This window comes from Lepisosteus platostomus, chromosome 2 (assembly GCF_059453375.1).
Source record: "Lepisosteus platostomus isolate fLepPlt1 chromosome 2, fLepPlt1.hap1, whole genome shotgun sequence".
Lineage (NCBI taxonomy): Eukaryota > Metazoa > Chordata > Actinopteri > Semionotiformes > Lepisosteidae > Lepisosteus > Lepisosteus platostomus.
The window spans coordinates 16,561,769-16,582,822 of NC_142612.1; the positions used below are offsets into that span (position 1 = coordinate 16,561,769).

Genomic DNA, 21,054 nt, shown 5'->3' on the forward strand with positions numbered 1-21,054 from the left:
GTGTCCAGCTGACTGAAACAGGTTTTCCCCTAGTACTTGCCTTTACTTCACTCTGCCTGTTTTTAATTCAGTCCTAACGAGCTTTCCAGTCCCCCGTTAAGAAGAACCCCTGTAGCATGATCCTGCCACCACCGTGCCTGACCGCAGGGATGGTGTTGACTGGGTCTGGGCCAAAAGTAACACGTGGCATTTAGACCAGAATGTGCCAGTCTGGGCACAGGTTGAATATTTGCTTGAAATTACCTGACCAAGATAACTCACAGAGACGGTAATTTGTATTGTGAAATCCTGAGAACAACTATTTTTGCACATACTAATGTAGTCTTGCGACAGCAAAGGAGGTGACTACTTATGAAATTACAACTTCCCCATTTTCCTTTCACATGATCTTTTTGCTCTGAAGGTATAGAGTAGGTTGCATACAAAAAAATAATTGCTATTTCACAGTGTCAGGACTGAAGACTTTAAGAAATAAAATGTGAAAACACTGAGTACTTTTGAAAGGCCCTGTAATTATCAGAGGAGCACAGGGATCTGTAAAAGGATCACTTTCCTAACTTATCAATGATCTAGATTCTGGCACATGTAGATACCAAAACAGGGGGATGAGCTGTTCTCCTCATATAACCTGCAAAGAACTTCATAAGATTTAGACCAAATTTAAAACTGGAGGAACCCAACAGATATTTAAAGTGCAGTGTGTTATATGGAGGTAGCAAACAGACACAAAATGCAAAACACTGATTTTGAAGCCCTTGAAAGACCTAGGTGTTCACATTTTGATCTTCTAGACAATATACAGTAAGTAAGCAATAAAAAAGACAATGTTTGGATTTTAAAACATAATTTAAATGAAATAAAAATATCCGACAAGCTAAAACAGCTAAATCTTTTTAGAGATAAGAGTGGGGAGTTACAGAAGTCCAGGTAGAACTCCACACTGAAAAGTCAAATTATGAAAAAAACACATGAAATATTTTTAACCTTAAACAGAGACTGAACTATGAGGGACCAAATCCTAGTTCAGTAAGTTCAGTAAACCTTAAAGTAGGGTTTTCCAAACCCTTGAGGGCAAGCACCAAGTCAGCTTTCTGATCTACAGAACCCATTGTGAGTGGTGAACTGGAATACACCGGCAGAAAATAAGGAGAACATTTAAGGATTTCCTGTAGTACAGGATGCACTTCTTTTCAAAGTTCTGGGAGACTGGAAAAAGCTACCCAGCCATGTCAACAAAGCTTTTAATAGTTTTTGATAAAGTTTTGCAAAAAAGATTGATTTCTAAATCACAGGTGGTAAGAATTTGAGGAAATACATGAGTAAAGGATTTAGAACTGGTTAAGGAATAAAAAATCGGAGACTACAGATATGGGCTGAAAGCTCAAAGAGGGGTGATGTAATTAGTGGAGTACCACAGGGATCAGTATGAGGAGCATTGGTCCTCCTAATTTAATTCAATTAATTAAGTTCTGGTATAGTTTGTAAACTAATCAAAACTGGAGGATTAGCACTAAATGCTGCAAAGAAAATTCAGGGCTGGGCAATCTTATAAAAAACACAATTTAAAATTGAAAACAGAGCTTGAAGATGGCACTTACATGAATGATGGAAAACAAGTTCAGAGTATATAAACTCATGTAATTAAAAGTTAGGGTTGCCATGGTAAAATTGTACAGTGTAGGGTGTACAGCTCTGGTCAACACATTTTTAAAGACAGCCGCTCTGGAATCATCCTAATGAAGAGCAACCAGATACATCCTTAGACTCAAGGGATTGTCCTACCTTGACAGGATGTAGGAACTGAACGTTTTTGGCCTTGAATGCACAAGACTATGAAGAGACCTGATATTCAGAACTAATGAATATTAATATTCCAATAGAATCAGAGACTCAAATCCCAGTGTAACACAAACCAGAGGTCACAAGTGACCAAAAACATGGAAGTGCATTTCAGTACAGAAAGAGTGTCCTTTTACAAAGGGCTGTGGGAGTCTGGAGCAATCTACCCAGACATGTGGTTGAACCAAAAACCTTGGTTCAATTAGCTACTAGCAACCAAATGGGCTGGATGGGCTACATTACCAACATTTACTTCTGTTCTTTACAAACTATGTACTCCTTGATCCTGGAGCTTAGGATTTCAAAGCGGTGTGCAGAAAGTGTTATTATGTTACTCTCATTTGCACAGTTAAAAACACAGCTTATGCTGGCGCAAAATCAAGCAAGAGACTTCGGCATCTTGCTTCATTTTATTTACAATTGCTCATTCAGCACATCGTGGATGAAAATACATCCCATAAAATAAAAATGCAGACATTTATAGTAAATATAACTGCTGCTTGTAGCAAAGTTTCCTTGAGGGGAGTTTCATCCAAGACACAAAGTTAACTACTGTTTAAACAATTTAAGCTATGTACATTTATCTTACCATTGACCTGATCCTTTTATTACAATTTACAAGAAACAGACATTGCAGAGGAACACTTCAGCTGGCAATTAACAAATAGACAGATAGCGCATAATTTAATGCAATTAAATAGTGAGCTCTCATTAAATCAAATGAACCAAAACGCAGTAAACCAACTGCAACTCTAAAGATGTTTAATGGCTGTAATACAGCACTCCTGTAACCTGTTAAGGATGACTAAGCAGTCTAAGTGTCAATGCATCCATCAAAACTTCACAGTTGGAATGATACTCCAACATGACAGTATGGTTAAGAAATACGTAAGCTTAAGCCTAAATTAAAAATGATACAAATAAAGCCCCCCTCTACCCCAAAGAGACCCTTCTTCTCAAAAGCTTTGTCCTAAAAATCCTATAATTCACTACACATTACATGGGCTATGTTGTATACATGATGCAATGCCACAGGAGATGGAAAAAAAGTCAATGCATAACAATTAAGGAAAAATATTTTATGGCAAATTGTTGTCTGTCATCAAAACAAGCAGCTACAGGAAAAAACAATGTGATCTACACCATACAAACAGAACCAGCCCCATGACTTGTACACAACAGGATCCTCTTGAAATTAGCCTTCTCCTGCACATCTAAAACATACTTGTTTACAAGTTACAATATCTTACTTTTCAGAAAGGAAGCACGCTTATCAGAGAAGACCGTGAACGCTTTAGCAAATTACAACAGACGTTCAGTACCAAGTACATGAAGTAATATACAGACGCACTTCTTCCAACACACATGCCAGCAATCTCAGGTCACCACCTGTCCCTGTCAGCGAAGGACAGGGGGAGGGCATAAATTCGAGTGAGATGTGTATGTCGGCTGTAGTCCTGTCTGAGCGAGTCCCCATGTGCAGAGAGCACTGGGGCATCAGTCTGTGTGCTCAGGACAATCACGGACACTGTAGCTCTCCGCTCTGTGGCTCCTCGGGGGTCCTGCTGTCCGTGGAGCTGGGCGACTCGCCTGGAGAACTAGGACTGTCTGTCTTCTGTCTCTTTGACTCAGGGGGCTGGCAGCTTGGGTCTGTAGGAGGGGAGGGTCTCTCTGTAACAGGAGAAAATTCCATATCACCAGCGGTGTAAAAAAGCCTGGCCCTGAATATAACTTGCAAGCGCAAGTTTTAGTAGTACAGATCATAAATTAGGTCAGTTCACTGCCACTTGCTTGAGTGAGAATTCAATTACTCGGAAAACAAGTCAGTAGAGTTTTAGCTCGAAATTATTTCACATGAACATGAAGGCTACAAATGCGAGAAGGCCATTTGTCCTGTCTTGTCATTTGGTAGTTAGTAGTTCAATGATCTAAAAATCTCATTCAGACATTTTTTTGTAAGAAGCCAGAGCATCGGTTCCAAACTCCCATAACCCTTAGAGTTAATTTGGGTTAATGTGGCATAGCTCTTGGCCCTAGGTTTCATTTTGGGCTGCGGTGCATTTTGTGTGGAATCTGCATGTTCTCAGGTATCTGTGCATGATGGACAGATGGTGCTGTGGACACCCACATTACTCCATGTGCTTCCTAGATGGGGCTCCAGCTCATTGAGATCCTCTACAGATGACGCGGTTTTGCAAGAGGATGAAAATTAGTGAATAACCTTGCTCCAGGAACAGGACTCCGATAATTACATCAGCATGCATGTTTTGTTGCAGCCAGACATTTTGGCAGCCTGCAGATTTCTATGGCTTTAGAGACAGTACCAGACATATTTTCACACCTGTCTGAAGAGTCTTTTTACCGGAAATCTTTATGACTATTTGCTAGGATAAATGTTAAAAAAAAGATATCAAGGAAAAATTAGAACTGAAAAATATGCACTGAAGCGAAGCTATTCTGTAGCATTAAACTAACAATGAGCTCACAGGGAAATGAGACTGAAGGACCGGACAGTGCCTGAGGAACTGTGCCCGTCCTTCCAGTCTTGGGCTCAGAGGAACTGTGCCCGTCCTTCCAGTCTTGGGCTCAGAGGAACTGTGCCCGTCCTTCCAGTCTTGGGCTTTCGTTTTGCAGTCAGATGGGAATCAGCTGGTGTGACAGCACAGATCTCACAGAAGGCCTGAATGATTACTAACCATGTTTTGCTTTTTCTGTAGAAGACGGTGTAGAAATCAAGGATCTAGACAGGGCAGGTGATCCACTTGTGACAGGAGTCAAAGAGATCCGCCTGCACAAAGAACAATGAACAAAATTAAAAGGTCATCAGTAAAAACAATCTTCCTCTTTCTACACACTGCTGTAAACCCCATTGAGCAGTGTCCACCCAGCACCCAGTGTTAAAGAGAATGAGAACCTTTTCACACTTTATACTTTTGCGTCATATTAATTTTTAAAAAATGTTTTCAACAATCCAAAGGAGCAAGACTTCAGCTTATACACTTAAAGTTAACTACAACTACTACTATTTTTGCAATGTGTTTCTCTAAGTTTAACACCTTTAAAACACCTTGAGCAACCTGCTCAAAAGTCAGGTGAAAAGAAGACAACAGGTGAAACACCACAAAGAACCACAGTACTAGTAACGCAATGGTGCAGAAGATATTGCCCCAGAATTACAGGCCATGAATCCGATCGCTCAGGGGCTTCGGTCTTAGCGCTTCCTTTACAAGTCTTTGTTCCGGCTGACACTTTGTTTCAGTCACCTTCCGCAACACAACCTCCAGACTGAAACTGAAGGTCTGGGAAAGTGCTCCCTGTCCTACCTGGGCTTGGGGCCTGCGGGGGCGCTGGGCTTGCTCCAGGCCTCCAGGGTGTTGAGAGTAATCCTTCTGGGCTGGATGGCTTTCAGGGGCTGGACTCCTGTCTGGGTGGACTTCCTGTCCTCACAGACGGGGGTGGCGCACGAGCCCAGGGGGGAGGAGGAGGGGATTTCTTTGCTAGCTGACTTTTCCAGCAGCGAGCCTGGTGTGGTGGCCTCCCCATTCCGGCTCCCCACTGGGCTGGCGTCCACAAACTTGGGCACGGGAGAGGAAGTGCGCGCCGCTTTCTTTGTCTTCTTCTCTGCCGCCATCCCCGGGGTCTGGACTTCCAGCACGGGCTTCTCCTTCAGAGGGGTCCCCAGCTCGCCGCTCTCGAACGTCACGAAGGAACAGTAGCCGTCTGTCGAGGAGACGGCCAAGAAAGAGGCATCCTTGGACCTGAACGAGGAGAAACGTAACTTATGCCTTCACTCCAAGTCACAGAACAATTACAATAAAGTCCTCAGTTAGACAATTACCGTATACAGCCGGCCCTGAGGGCCGGCTTCAGAGCTGACTATCACCTGTTTCCCACTGACACGGCCAGTCAATGTCAGAGGAGCGAGCAGAGTCAAGAAGAAGACATCACCCACTCCAAGCATGGTGGAACTGTGTCTGTACTGCTGCCAAAGTACTAAGGATCAACTGCACAAGTGTGCATATTAAATCTCACAAAGCACATGGTTGCATAAAACCTTTACTATAAGGTGTGACCAAAATAAGCAATGATCTGCCATTGGCTGATTGCTGCAATACCGTTGGTCTTTTTTTTAATTTTATTTTTAAGTCTGTATTTTGCCCTATTTTCTTTTAGTTACAGCTTCATTTTGCTGCTCTTTGAGGGTTTAATGACGCTCTCAGCATGCATCCTTGACAAAGAGAACCATGACTGGGCTGAAAATCTCATTATCACTTCCCATTTCAGGCTTCAGATTCCAGCAAAACAAAGCTGGCTGTTGTCATGAACGTGGCTTTCGTGTGTATCCTGGCAATGCTGTAACTGTTTGCAATCTGCATCATAGAGAGCCTGCACCTTAACCTTTTGGTTTCCTAAATACTTCTTCACAGAGATTAGAAATGTTGGGCACAGCTCATTATTTCTAAAACAATAGGAAACCCCAGCCTTAAAACTGAAACCACCTTCAAGCTGGAACTTGAGTACTCATTTGTGCAATACTTTCTGACACACTACAAACAATTGTCATAAATATTGTGTTTGGAAACATCTAGCTGCACAGGACTGTGATGCTGTAATCACCTGAAGACAAGGTGGCAGAGCACAATTCTTACCACTCCCAGGCTTTTAATTTAGGCCACTGCTTTTTCACAAGCAAAAATGTTTTCACATGTCGAAAAAACGATTACCTGAAAATTGCCTGTCACCATAAAATTCAAAACTGATTCATCTCTGAATTTATTCTTTCACCTTTCTTGTAGCTCAGCCTAACAGAATGAGCCCTGTATGCCATTATTATCCATCTTAAAGGGATATGAACTAAACTTGAAATTAAATATCTCCTGCAAAGGATGAGTTTTAATTCTGGATTCAGAAAAATCATTAAACTTAAATTAACTGCAAGCAATGATTAAAAACACAATGCAATATAAACGTTCCTGCTACGTAATTAAAAAGTATATTTTGGTTGAATGTAGTCATTAATTCACAGTATAATTTGCTGAAATGTGAGACACATATTACTGCAATCCTTAGAAACTTCAACCCTCTCAGATTTTTTTCAAGGCATTGACTCAATTTCTAATAATGAGCAGCAGTGTGCTGCTCACCTTTACAAGAGCTTCTCTGCCTAGACAGTACTGTGCTCCTTCCAATTCTGAACCAAACAAATAGGGAAGTGAAGCACTGATTTTTCTCATACCGTTTTTTGATTAAAAGTAATCAGAAGACCGTCCTTAATTCTCCATGCGTTAACCAAGTATAAAGTAGACAAACAATTAAGGGTAAGTGGGTAAACTTTTAAAATAAGGAAAGTTGTGTTACACAACAGTTTTAAGAAACCATACACACTCAAAGACTGTTCTCTTAGGTAACTAAATTAACAAAAAGATTAAGGTTAAGGTTCTAAAACAGAAGAAATATCTCCCTCAATGAACAATGAGATTGCAAATTATAAGAACAGCAATTATAGTATAGCCTGCTCCTGACATTGCTTTTCTACTAACATTACTGCTAAAATGCAGAGTTAACTTTAAACAATGGATTCAATTATTCTATATGCTGAAGAAAAAAAGGTAGAACACCCCTAAAACTGACTAGAATTCAAACCTGTTGCAGGAAAGGGTTGGCGAAGCATCTCAAATTTAACACAACAAGGTTATATGGGCTCAGTGGCTCACAGGCTACTTTCAGAGTTGGGGCTGCAAAATGAGGCTTCTTACATTGCAGTCTGCTGTAGACCTGACCTGGAACTCACCATGTGACATCACTGAGCGTGTGGTAGTGGATGTTGGAGATGTACCCGAAGGGGATGGACTGCTGGGTGTCATACAGGAAGACCGAGTCCTCGGAGGCAACAGCAAACACCAACCGGTACGGCAGTTTAAACACATTATGCACAACCTGTGAGGACCCATCTGAAACACAAAGAAGGCCAGGACGGTCACAAATGAGCAGAGGCCATTCAACCCATCCAGCTTGTTTGGTTGATCGTAGTTAATTGACTTTAAGTGCTCACAACGCTTCTTGAAAGAAGCCAGGTTACGATCCATAATGAGGCTGAATATCATGTTACAAGAACACTGTGCATAAAAAAGCCTGAAAGAACAATGTCTCCATAAATGCAACACAACCTTAGCACTCTTTGGGTTTGTATGCGATTTATGGGAATTGGTCTGATCTTGCTTAGACCCCTTCACACCTGAATATGCCTGGGAGTTGCAATAAGGGATTATTTACTCTGCGATTCATTGGACATGAACTGCAGTGGTTTGGGAGAAAACTACGGTCACTTCCCAACAGGTGAATGGGCATTCACCAACCTACACAACACAAATATTTAAATGGGAAGACCTTCAAGATTGACAGCACCTCGGCTGAGACAATAGGAGGTCCAGTAAGAGACAGGCAAGACCACCCCATACTGAAGAGGAATTTTCAAGGCCAGACAGCATTCCCAAAGAAGGACCCCAACACCCGTTCTTCCAGAAATCACGTTAAGAGATTTTATGATATGATTTTCAGCGCTTGACAATGTCACACAGGCTTGCTTTTGTTACCCGGGAGGTCTCTGAAATGCATCTATAAGGCCACAGGCCATCATATTTTCATGATTTCAAATTAGGAAAACCCATGAAAACATGTAGACTAACCCTTTTCTTTTCAATCTCTTTAAAAGGAAATAAGTACAGCATCATTTTCCAGCTCAGGTTAATCAATGAAAACAGAGCAGCTCAGAAAGCAGCTGCATTATAGCGTTGCAAAAATAGCCGCTTTTTGCTTTTGGTTCTGGGCTGTGTACAAGCTACCAGCAGTGGTCAGCACTGAGGTTTGACCTTTCACAGCACCTTCAGCCTTGGAGGTCCTCAGCTCAAAGTAGACAGGACAGCAGCGTACGGCCAAGGTGGCTTTAGCAGGGCAGGGCAGGTGAGCGATGGGCCTGAAAGAGAAGAGGTCACACTGTGCTGAGGACAACAGCACACAGTACTGCACAAGCTCATTATGTAATGCACTATTGTTGCACCATGGTATATTACTTTATTAGCCTACCCCAATCATTACAGTTACAAACTAGAGGAGGAAATGTGCCCCCTCTGGCCTATTAGTCCGCAGTTAATTGATCCAGTGATCTCATCCAGGTGGATCTCGGGAGAACCCAGGGTAGCAGCTTCAACAACATGGCTGGGCAGCTTGTTCCACACCCCCACACCCTTTGGGTAAAGGAATGCAGTTTTGTTCTGCGCAGTTTCCACCTGTGTCCTCTGGCTCATGTTTTTCTGCCCGTTCTCAAGAAGCCTGCTGGGTTGACTTTGTCAAGACCTCTGAGGGTTTTTCATTAATTGTATCAGGTCACCTGGTGAATTTTTCTGCTTACATAGTTTGATTTTAAAAGGGTCACTGTAAGACAAATTTAACCAACTACAGAAACATTAGTATTTCGCATGAAGATCTGTTCAGAGTTTTGTAATTCTAACTTTTATCTTTATTTTGCCTCTACAGGCTTAAGCATGTCTCCATTTTATGGCTACGCAACCGTTGCCATTCCATAAGAACTCACATGAATTAAAGTGAACTTTATGAGGATCATTCAAAAAGCCTTTATCTCAAATCAGCTTCTGCCTTGGTTTGTAAATACCTTAGCTGCTGTATATTAGTACAGTGTTTTTAACCATTATATTGGGTAAAACGAGAATAAATCCACAAAACTGAAAATAATGTCAGAATTGCTCAGGGCTGCACCTTTATTGGAATACAGATACTAAGCTTGGCAAAAAAACTGAGAAGCTATTATAGTTGTACCTATAAAACTATAAAAGTTTCACATTCAGAAAAAAAAGACTCAATATGCAAGAAATCATATTCAACTTAAATCCTGTTTTTGAACTGTAGGTTAGGTCTTGCCTGTATGAATTTACACTGAACAATGGCTGAAACAAGTGAAAGCAAAAAAATAAATAATTCAGAACAGTATTTTGACCATAAAGAAGCTGTATGCAGCTCTATACACTATATTGTTCTAAACCCTTTTGGCACAATAAAGGGAAGATGTTTATAAAGAGTAATATGAACCCTGGAAGTTGTCATGGAAGCTCAAGAAATTTGACTGAAGTCTTCAAAATCAGCCTCAGACAGAACAATCAACTCACAACTAGACAAATTTAAAACTCTTGCTTAATTTAAGTGTCTTCGGTGTTTGTTTTGATAAAGCACAATCCAGTATTCCGTAAAACACTTGGAAGTGTAATTTGAAAGCTCTTGCAAAACTACCCGAAGTGTGTTCCGACTGGGCTTGAAATCTTACCTTTTCAAATTTTTCCTGGAGAACACATATGTTGTATTTGTGACATTTTCTCCAGCTTCAACACACCCAGCTGTACAAGGAGACGTTCACAGTTGGTAAATGAATGGAACATGATTTTTTTCAGCTTCTCTACTTATTTTTCATCTATAACTACTCAGTCATGCTTAAAATACGGGAACTTAAATCTTTTTACCCTGGAACAGAGAAGATTACAGTCACTCAATCCATGTACTGAAAATCCTGAACGATTCTGACAAACATATGTTTTGTGCTCTACAGAGAAACACTGATAAATCTGAAGCATCATGGAACAACTATACCTACAGAGGTTGCATTTACTTGAATGCATTCTAACTTGTCATATTATCAGCACTTTGAACAGATTTGTGAGCAACTATACATTTTCAGGCAGAAACACAGGTATTTCATCAGATTAGACTAGTAAATGCCATTATATTAACTGGCCCCCAGGTCTCCATTACAGGTCCACTGTAATGGAGAATCTTAATGATCTGGTTAAATAACGGATTAAAAGAGGAGATGTTACCTCTTCAGGATTCAGAAGTTTGGACAGACACCAGCAGTTTCACTGATTCTGTACATAAAGTACATGTCTGTGCAAGTCCTTTTGTACAATTGTTTCTTATTAAATTATACAGTCAGCAGAGCCAGGAAAAAGCAATGTAATTATTATTAAAACACCAATGATGACCATGTTTATACCTGGAGCGAGCAGTAAAGATCCGTCCGTTGTGAAAGAGAGTCGGCGGAAGAAAGATCTCATGCTGTCGTCATGGAACATTCTGTAACTCTTTCCCTGCACATCACACACATGGAATTAAACTGAGATGAGCTGTATGAAGCCTCTTACAATGAGCGACCACATTCTCAAAACATGCTCTCAAAGTCCACACTGTTTTAGGAGTAGTTCATTACAAGTCCTGCATCAAAGGAACTTGCCCCATTCCCAAGAGACCTGACTATATAAATGACATGTTGTCTGGCTCTCATTTAAAGTGCAGGAACCAGACTGATTTATTTAAAGTACTACACTGGCGATAGAAGTTTTATAAATCTGGGAATTACAGATTCCTCAATTTAAATTAAGCACTTTAATTTGTTTTTTCTCGATATTACCAATGCACACAGTTATGAAAGATAAAAAACAGTAAATATGTTAAATGACTAATTAACAATTTGTTAAAAGACGACACTAACAGCATGCCCCATGTACAGAGTTCCATTAATACTGAGATCTAGATGTGCTAGGCCATCTTGAACCTATTCGCATACATTTAGGAAACGTAGAGATGTTATTCATAAACAAATGCTAGGATATTTCACCTCTCACTTTTAACTGGAGACATTGGAGCATTCTAGACCAATTAATAAAAAGGGAGACAAATCCAAACCTGAAAACCACAGACCAATCAGTCTAAAATCTTACAGGTAAAGTTATGGAAATTACAGTTCGAGCTAAACTAGAAGAATATTTGCAAATGAGTTGCATGTTAACAGACATTGTTTAAAACTAAAGCACGACATGTGATAGCCAGAAAGCTGTTGACAATGTCTCCCATAAAAGACTGATTGTCAAATCCAAAACCAGAGAAGTCAAAGATCTGTGTATATGGATTGAGAACAGGGTAACAGGCAACGGCAGATGGAAACAGGTGGCTCATTGCTCTTTCTAAACTTTCCCAATGAGCTCTACTGTGGTTACCAACTAGATAATGTGCAGGTAATGTCAAACATATAGAATAAACGACAGTTATGGAATGACTTAGATAACTGGAGAAGACACTTGGTAAATGAAATTTAACACTGATTAAGCACAAAAATTCCACTCAGGCTTTAGTAACATTCACTATAACAAGAGGGTCAAGTTCATTTAACATAGCGAGTCAGATTCAATTAAAATGTTCTTCAAATGGGACAAACATTTAAATAATTTGGGCAGAGCGGTGGCTCTGTGACTAAGGATCTGCGCCTGTGGCTGGAAGGTTGCCACTTCAAATCCCGCAGCTGACAGAGGAATCCTGCTCCATTGGGCCCCTGAGCAAGGCCCTTAACCCCAACTGCTCCAGGGGCACTGTATAAATGACTGACCCCAAGCTTCCCTGTCTGTGTGTCTCATGGACAGCATAAAGAAATTCCTAATGCAAGAAATTGTATATGGCTAATAAAGTGATCTTAAATAAGACATATACATATATAAGACAAATATAGCTAACATACATAATTCATGGAAATTCTAGGCACAACCACTCAATAGAATGTTGTGTAGCATTTGTTGTTTATTCTATTTATTTGTTTAAAGCACTATTAGCCACTATCCTCAGTGGATCCCAATTTAGTGGGGTTTTTTTTACCATCAATAGCTACATTTATTTAAAATATAGCTGTGATTATTGTACATTGCATATGTGTTCTCCTAAAAAGAATATTGCTGGGATGTCACGTTCAACAACTGGCAAACATTAACGTGCAACCATTTGTGTGTATCGATTGGTAAAGTGCAGGACTGGAATATGATTTAAACAAGCTCTGGGTTTATTGATCAGCGCCTTTAAATTCGGCCTGTGGGACTGAAAAGACACTCAGAAACTATGATGTGCAAAATATGACAGGCAGCTCGCCTTGTTTCAGAACTAGCAGTTTCAGTGCTCAGTGACTATACATGTGGCACAGGTGCTTCTTATGCTACATCATGACAGCAACCCAGGTATTTGTTTTTTTACTACTGTATGTCTTCATCAATACCATGCGGAGAAGCAGCAAAAAAGCAAACAGAAGGCTTGAGAAAAGCGTGGAATTGAAGCCCGGAAAGGTTTTACTCATGCTTTTTGATGCACAGCATGAAAGTACACAGGATCATAAAAAGAAATGAAAAAAGATACATTTTTAGTGCAAAAGGTGGCTGAAGCTCAAAATCCAGGATCCTTCAAGAACCTGCTGAAGAAATTCTAGGGTCACTTTGTGACTGATCTCCTTGGGGCTTGCACCTCAAGTCCTGAACCCCAGGGCCTGCTACCAGCTTTAACTGAAAACTTTGTCGTTACTGAACAACTGTAAAGTTTAACAGCCTGAAATCGCCAATATTTGTTTTAAATAACTGACCTTAGCGCCACAGAGATATACTGTGAGTTACATCATAAAAACTGCTTAATAAGGTAAATCCCACAACCATTTAAAATCTTACAGATAATATACTATCACTATTAATGATAAGATCTATTCTGATTGCAGAATTTAGCATTTAATGTGTATTTTCTGTAATATATGTTAACGTAAGTGCAGCAATACAACCTTTTTTGTTTAAAATGCAAGTTCGAAATGCAGGGATTCTGTTGCACTCCTGCCTTTGATAACACTGTGATTAAAATCATATTAAATCACTTGCCTCTCCCTCCGTAGTTGTCCCTGAAGACATCTTGCTCACACTGTAGGCCTTTCTCTTGCTCTGTGTGCTGTACACCCTCATAACCCTGCAGTAACAAGAACACTTACAGCTCACTGCATGAATATCAAAGATCCATTGTGGAAAAATTTAGACTTAATCATGAAAACCCCAAATAGCAAATACTCATATAAGGAAACACTTATATAAGGAGAGATGGTTTTTAAAAATTCTCTCAGCTCAGTCTCTTGGAATCAGAATTGACTTCACTTAGTGTTGTAAGCAGCCGTCACAATGGAGAAGCAGACAGGATGTTGACAAGCTGTGCTTTCTCAGTTTCACTCCACACTGTGTTTTTCTCTGGACACACAAAAGCAATGGCAGTACCTGTCACAGCTCATGGTGGTAATGTACTGCCCTTGAGGATCCCAGGCAACACCCTGCACATAGCTCTTGTGATCGTTAAATATGGACATCTTCTGCCCTGAAAGAACAGTACAAGGAGAGTCAGATAGCAAAACTGGTTTCACACATTTGTGCTGTCTTAAATGAACAATAAAAGAGCAATCCTGGAGAACACATGACTGGCACAACTGCATTTAAACCGGTCTTTGCGCTGAAAGTCAGCAGATCAGAACAGGAGGATGACAACATTCTCTGTGAAAGTCCAGACTATAAAGGTGTACAAAGAAAGGATGCAGCTAAAAGTTAATGCTTGTGTGAGTGTCTATTACAAATCGGAGTGAGATTTGCACCTCCCAGGTGAGGCATAGTTTTGAAGGAGTGGGTGGTCAAGCAGGAAGGAGCAAGGGAAGTGGCCAGGTCCCACTGCTGGTGATCAAGTTAAAATATCTGATCCTGGAGGGTTCAAATGCATCCTTCAAGGTTTCTTCTGAAACTATGTATTGATCACGGGCTGAGAGAAGGTGCCCTTTGGCTTGACGACAACAGCCTTAATGATGCCGACAGATGTCTAAACAGAAAACATATCCCACTTCAAATCCTAAAAAATAAAATTTACAGAAGGGTTCCTTTGCATGTTTTTTTTTGTGGGTAAGCAGTTTGCTTTTTTTTAAATCCCCCCATTGTCTGATGCTGTGTGCTTAGTGACTGAACGCTGGTTGGAACAGTACTGTCTACCTGCAGATGTGCAGTACTGTTCTACTGATCTCCAGTGCATGTTGTGGCGTGAAAAAGGACAGGTTTTTAAAGGAAGATCTGTATAAATCATTCATATGCTTCTGCTTTGGTTTTGGAAGACTTTGTAGGGGTGGGCTGTATTTTGTTCCTTTTTAGGTAACACTTTCTCGTACTTTGTGTATGAAGCTGCTCACAGTGGTAAAGCTGGCACTTTTAGTAATGTTTTGAGAGATGTTTTGAATATTAAAACAATGTTTAAATCTTTTCAATGTAAACTATGACTATAAATCCTACATTATTAGTATGCTCATAAATAATATCCATACTAGGTATTGCGTTGGCATTGCACGGAAACATTTTGAAGGCAAGATTAAAAGCAGCCTGTGTCATTTAATTAAAAATTGAAAACCATTATCTTTTATTATGTTTAATTTTGCCTGCTACTGTATTAATGCTGTAATGCTGCTGTTTATCCAGGCTTTCCCGTTCTCTTTTATGACCCCCGAGGCAGTGAAGAGGCAGAAGTGTGCTTCCTTCCCACACCACTGTATACTATGTATTCAGAGAAGTTTTACCTTTATTGACATCCCACATGATAGCAGTGTTGTCCACAGACCCAGACACCAAGAAGTTCCCGTCGGTTGTCCACGAGAGATCATAGACATCTTCTATGTGTCCCCTACAGCATTTTTTTAAAAAAGATTGAAATAAAATAACTTAAAGGGTTGTCATTGTTTTTCTCTTCACTTCCTAGGCCAGAGACTGAAAGCTCTTGTCCTATGTGTCAAAGTTGCACCACATCTAAAATCTCAATCACTGAACTTTATTGAGCTAGATAAACCCCGACTGGGGTTTCACGAGTATGCCACTTTAGCAACAGAGCTCTTGATGATCCGTCTTCAACTCGTTTAACAGCACTCCCTCAGTTTTCGTTAGTATGGCTCCCACAAGCCATCAGTCCCACTAAACAGATCATGCAAAACAGTGAGACACTGCTTCACCAGTGAATTTAAGTGTGAAATTCAAGAAGCCCAGACTGTGCAAGTCCAGAGATTACTTTAGCCAGGACGCCTGAGTTAATACCAGTCCTCTTACAAACAGGTACCACGGTTTCTTTAATAATCAAGTAGTCAGCATCTCAATTTAATTTATGAACTGAAGGACGGCCCTTACAATAGCACAGTGCCTGCTGCCACCATACTAACATACTGGGCCATTGTGTTCCACAGGGAAGAGCTCCACCTGCTGGTACTCCAACACCACTTCCAGGAGCGACCTGGATTTCCTTAGGTCAGACTTGTTTTTGCTCCAGACACGTCCAAGGCCCGGATTAAGATGATGCTACACTGCTGGGGTTCCCTGACCCTCACCTCAGCGTTTTCACCACGGTCCAGCACTCCTTGTTCAGCTGAGCGTCCTCCTCCTCCTGAAAAGCTGCCTGTTCCGGCTCCTTACTGTCATTGATCTTCCACAGCAAGATCGCAGCATCTGAAACCGGTATCCGCAGGTCAGCACACCACTGTGTGTGTGGGGAGCTCTACATTTCAAGAGCATTTAGCAAAAAATAAAAGGACTCTTACAAAATTACAAAACTATCGCTCACCATCTCCTGCGGACGCCAGGAGTTCAGTGCTGGGTGAGAACCGCACCACATTTACTGCCTTAGTGTGTCGCGCCAGATTAGACAGAAACTCCACGATGGCCTTTCCATCCGGTCCCTTCTCCACCTTCCACATCTGTGTGAGCACAGGACAGCAGTTACACATCCTGCAGGCCCTTTCAAGCCAGGCGATGACACAGTGGCAACAAGCAGACAGTGGTACAAACTGCCCAAGTCCCTTGGCGTACTAAATCATCACAGTCACTTCCTCAACAGTCTTCTACAGATGCACACTCAAGACTAATTTACATTAACTGGCTCTTCAATAATCAATACCTATCAGCCACTTACAGTTAGTGGGCCCCAAGATGTGGGAACACTGTGAAATCATATACTGTAGCACATGATACAAAAGCAACCTAAAACAAACCTCCACCCTTTATTTTAACTTGCACTTTCCCATTCAAACAGTATTGATGCAAATAAGTGCACAGAATAAAGAACCACACTATTATAATACCAAGACCCGGACAGGTATTAAACATGGCAGCAAACTGTGTGGAGCTATAACGGGAAAGTACAAACAGGGACAACTATACACAGAGGATATTCAAGAGTACAAACTGGTGACATACAAGGCTGGTGTAAAATGAGAACAATGTCAAAAGTACTAGAGCTGAAGACCAAAATGTCATTTTCTTGATGCTTTTATTTATTTGAACCCACGCAGAATTAAAGTGGGCCACTAGTCTCTGATCAACCCCCTGTCCACCGAGTACAATTAGGCTGCCAAAGGAATTTCTAGTTCCAAGCTAACATTCTGGTAAACTGAAAGCACAAAAAGCCCAATAACTGCATAGCTACACGATACCTCCGCTCCCTCATAACACAAAACCTCTCTACACCACCTTGAACAAGAAAAGAGATTCCTAAACTAGCTGCCCCGCATCACACAACCTCTCCAGCAGCTCCCCCTCTTGGGGAAGTGAAAGAGCACTGGTCTACGGGTCACTTGCCCGAACAGTAGTGTCCACTCCTGCGGTGGCCAGCCTGTTGACTTTCCGATCTCCGCCATGCTGGAAGTCAATGCTGTACACTGGTTCCTTGTTGTGCCAGGCTATTTCACAGGTGATGACTTTCATCCTGGACCGCACCTACGAGACAAGCTGCGGTGAGCACAGGTGGCGACGCAGAAGAACCAGTCGCGCTTCAGACCTCCTCCCCCTGCAGACTTGAAACCCAGAGCAGGGAGATGGTCAGACACCTGACCATGTCGCTGCTGTCCTGTGTTAGGCACTGCACTTAACACAGAATTATGCAGATGTGTTGCTATGGCGTGGCAGACAGTTTTAATCTGGCAACACTCCACACTGAACCTTGCTTTTTTTTAAGGAGTAAAGCACAAGCTGACGGATTTAGCAGCTTGGTGCACTCTGCTGATCCCAGGTTGGCTGTGACAAAACCGTTGGGGTGCTTTAATTCCTAGCAAAAGGGAACCCGTGGCAAAAACCTGCCTTCTCCATTGTCTCACCCTCCAAGAGACTGAGCCCAAATAAGCTTTCATTATAAGTGTCTGCCAACTGGAGACGAGACAAGCTGCTACTGTTACTCTTAAGCACAAATTACATTTTGTGTATGGAGCTGGTGAGGCTAATGAACTCAAAGATGCTGTTTTTCAAAGACAACCTGACATGAAAATGAAAATGTATTAATAAACTACTCAATTTCTACAGTGCAACAGGCTTACTGCTCTGTTGCTGAATTTCTGAATACTCTGTTTGAATTGATGTGGTATAAAAGAAGGATATAGAGGCTTCCTAATAAAGGATGGCTAATTTAAAAGCCTCCTACGGTCAGGTACTAGTTTCTAAGGCCTAAATAATTCACAAAAACATAGTCCAATGGGATTCTAATTTGTGTGTCACTACTTCCTAACAACCCATACCTGGGAAAAAAAAGAAAAAAAATGGTAAATGCAATAATTATGTCAGTCCGTACAAGTGAATACTAAAATACAGCACAACAATAGCAACAATAAGTGGTTGAGACATTTGCCAGGAAATCAAATACAACTCCAGCAGAAGAAAAGAGGCTGTGATATCCCATTATGTCACAGATAACCAGTCCACGGTTCAGAGAAGCAGCCACTTTTACAGCAAACCGAGCACGGTGAGGGATTTTGATACGTTCAGGGACCGATAACTTCAAAACCTTACAGGAAACATACTCTCTTTCACACAGACAGAACCTGCTATGAGCACTGCAGATAGATGTTCGGCCTGTTATTCACAGCATTATCTCGCTATATGAGATGTACAGTCCTAATAAAAAAAACTAAAACAAAAAAAAACTGATCAGTGAAAATACGACACGCAAAAGTTTGGAAAACTAAAACAAGTTTTTCAAAAGCTTTCAGAAGGTCACATTTCTTATTTAAATCCTATTCACTCTGTATTTGACCGGTTCTGAAGTGACTAGCGAGACGTAAACAGTTACATTCTAAAAGTTTTTTGTCCCCACTGGCTCTTGAGTTGCCGAAATATATATATATATGTGTGTGTGTGTACACCTGTACTTTGCCTATGCACGGTTCAGTATATTTAAAACGCGTTTAAAAAAAGTAAAAAGAAAAGATGCCAAACTTACCAGACTGACAGGCACTCCGCTCACTGTGATCCGCAGTGGCCGAACAGCTGAGTTTCCCGCGCTGCAGTGGGGGAGTTACTCGCCGGGAATCGTGGCCAGAACCGCCTTCATCATCCAACATGGCCGACTGAATTCGGCTCTTTCCGGAGGGTTTACGAGGAGAACCGAATACATTTCGAGGTGTCGCGCTGTAGCTGCAGAGGCATGGATACAATTTGTGTAGTGCAAAAGGGGTTGGCAAAACGGAGACGTGTAGTTACAGTACTGGGTTTAGCAAATAAACAAGAAGGGTATTATTATAACATTATTAGAAACATCAAATATTGTGTCCAAATAATAAAGTTACTCCTTTAAAAATTAAACACAAAAATAAGTTGTATTCTTGACAGTATACTTAGCGCCAAAAGAATGTTGTCCCTCTAGGAATGCATCAATATTTTTAGAAAAATAAAGTAAAAAAAAAACTGATGAAGAAATTAGATGTGATTTCAATGACAGCACAGGCCTTCCTCAGGATCTGCTTGGCATAAAGCAGCCTTAAAAGCTCACCAATCATTTATGGGCTGAGATTTATGACATTTAGAAAGTATTTTTTCTTTTTGAATTTGTGAAGCAAACCAAGAAATATAACAATTAAAAAAATGAACAATAGTAAGTTAAATATTTTCCATTAAAGACCCATAAAATGCTATATACTAGGATACTTTCCAATTCCATCAGAACTTATTTTCTCAGACTATATAAGCACTGCATTTCAGTGAACTTGAATGGCTGTCAAACACAATTCCCAGATATGTGTCACAGTGAACTATACCAGTGGATTGTTGTGGGAATTATATTGCTTTGTTTTTGACATATTCATCTCAAGGTAAGAAGTATCATCACACCAACAGACAATTTCATCCAGAATGGCTCCACATGTTTGTCCAGCCACTGAGAGCAGAGAGACTAATACACTAACATCAGCAAACCTATTGCTTTGATGATTTTCAGTTTCTTTGACAGTCATCAGTATATAAGATGAAAAGGAGGGAGAAAGATCACAGCCTTGTGTTGAACCAGTGGAGTACAAACAGGGTCAGATGACAAACAACCTATTAAGAAATGCATTTTGTGTTCAATTGGTCAGAATTGTTCAGGTCTATGACTGACAATGACACATACTTTTAAGACCTGACTATTGTACAAGCACTAAATCATCTATTTAGCGAGAGCTATACAGGTACAGGTGATGAGGTAATTTGATCTGTTGAACGCCAAGCCTGAGGAAATTCAAGAAAAAACACAAAAATGACATGGCCCCTCATCAAGCAAAAACCGACGTTGTGCCCTCGGTCTGGTACAGGCTGGACTGAACCACCACCTCATCACTTGTCAGGTGTTATCAAGGCCCCTGACCGGCATCGACAGGCAGGCCCAACTGTGACGGTCTGGGAAGACAGCCCCTGCCCCCTGGCACAAAGCATGCCGCAGATCCGCAGCTTATTCTGCTTTCAGCAGTGACCACACACTCCTAGACACAGTTAGCAGTGCTGCCTCAGTGTTGGGGCCCTGGGTTAAGCTCTGGCCCTGGAGTGGTGTGTGCAGTTTGTATGTTCCCCCCCGAGTTCGCATGGTTTTCCCCCCACAGTCCAAAGATATACTGGTAAGTAAATTGGCCTCAGGTGCAAGAGTATCTGTACATCTGCCCTGTGCTGGACTGGCAGGTCCAGTGTACTCCACCTTGCGGCCTTCGCTGGCTAGGCTTGGCTTTAGCTGCCCTGCATCACTGACTTGGACGAAGCCATTAGAAAATGGTTGGAGGTCTGTGCAAAAAAAATATCAGTGCACCTGTTAGAGAGTCACTTTGCATGTAACGGTGTGAATGTCTTGCTGTTACAACTGATCTCCTGTTTGAGGCTCAAGAGATGTAGCAGGAGGAAGACAAAATGAAAACGATTATTAGGAGGTTGCAGAAGTTTCCTTTAATATGGAAATACTCTTTCCTTCCAAAAGACAGGAAGATTTTTAATTTCTAACCACTGTTGTTAACAGTCAGGAAACAGCGGGATGGGGCTGAAGGATATTGACCCGATACAGTTGTCCTCAATGTCT

General features: G+C 41.1%; 1 protein-coding gene across 1 annotated transcript; it reads right to left on the minus strand.

The window, feature by feature from the left end:
• Positions 1-2,230: 2,230 nt before the first annotated feature.
• chaf1b (chromatin assembly factor 1, subunit B) lies at positions 2,231-19,095 on the minus strand. Its single transcript, XM_088600851.1, has 14 exons — positions 18,961-19,095; positions 17,331-17,468; positions 16,318-16,450; positions 16,085-16,202; positions 15,290-15,393; positions 13,962-14,058; positions 13,578-13,662; positions 10,898-10,991; positions 10,175-10,244; positions 8,721-8,812; positions 7,631-7,790; positions 5,163-5,597; positions 4,536-4,627; positions 2,231-3,510 (listed from the first exon to the last, which is right to left on the minus strand). Exons 2-14 carry the CDS (start codon positions 17,454-17,456, stop codon positions 3,359-3,361), a joined length of 1,758 nt encoding a protein of 585 aa, XP_088456977.1. The 5' UTR covers positions 17,457-17,468; positions 18,961-19,095; the 3' UTR covers positions 2,231-3,358.
• Positions 19,096-21,054: the final 1,959 nt, after the last annotated feature.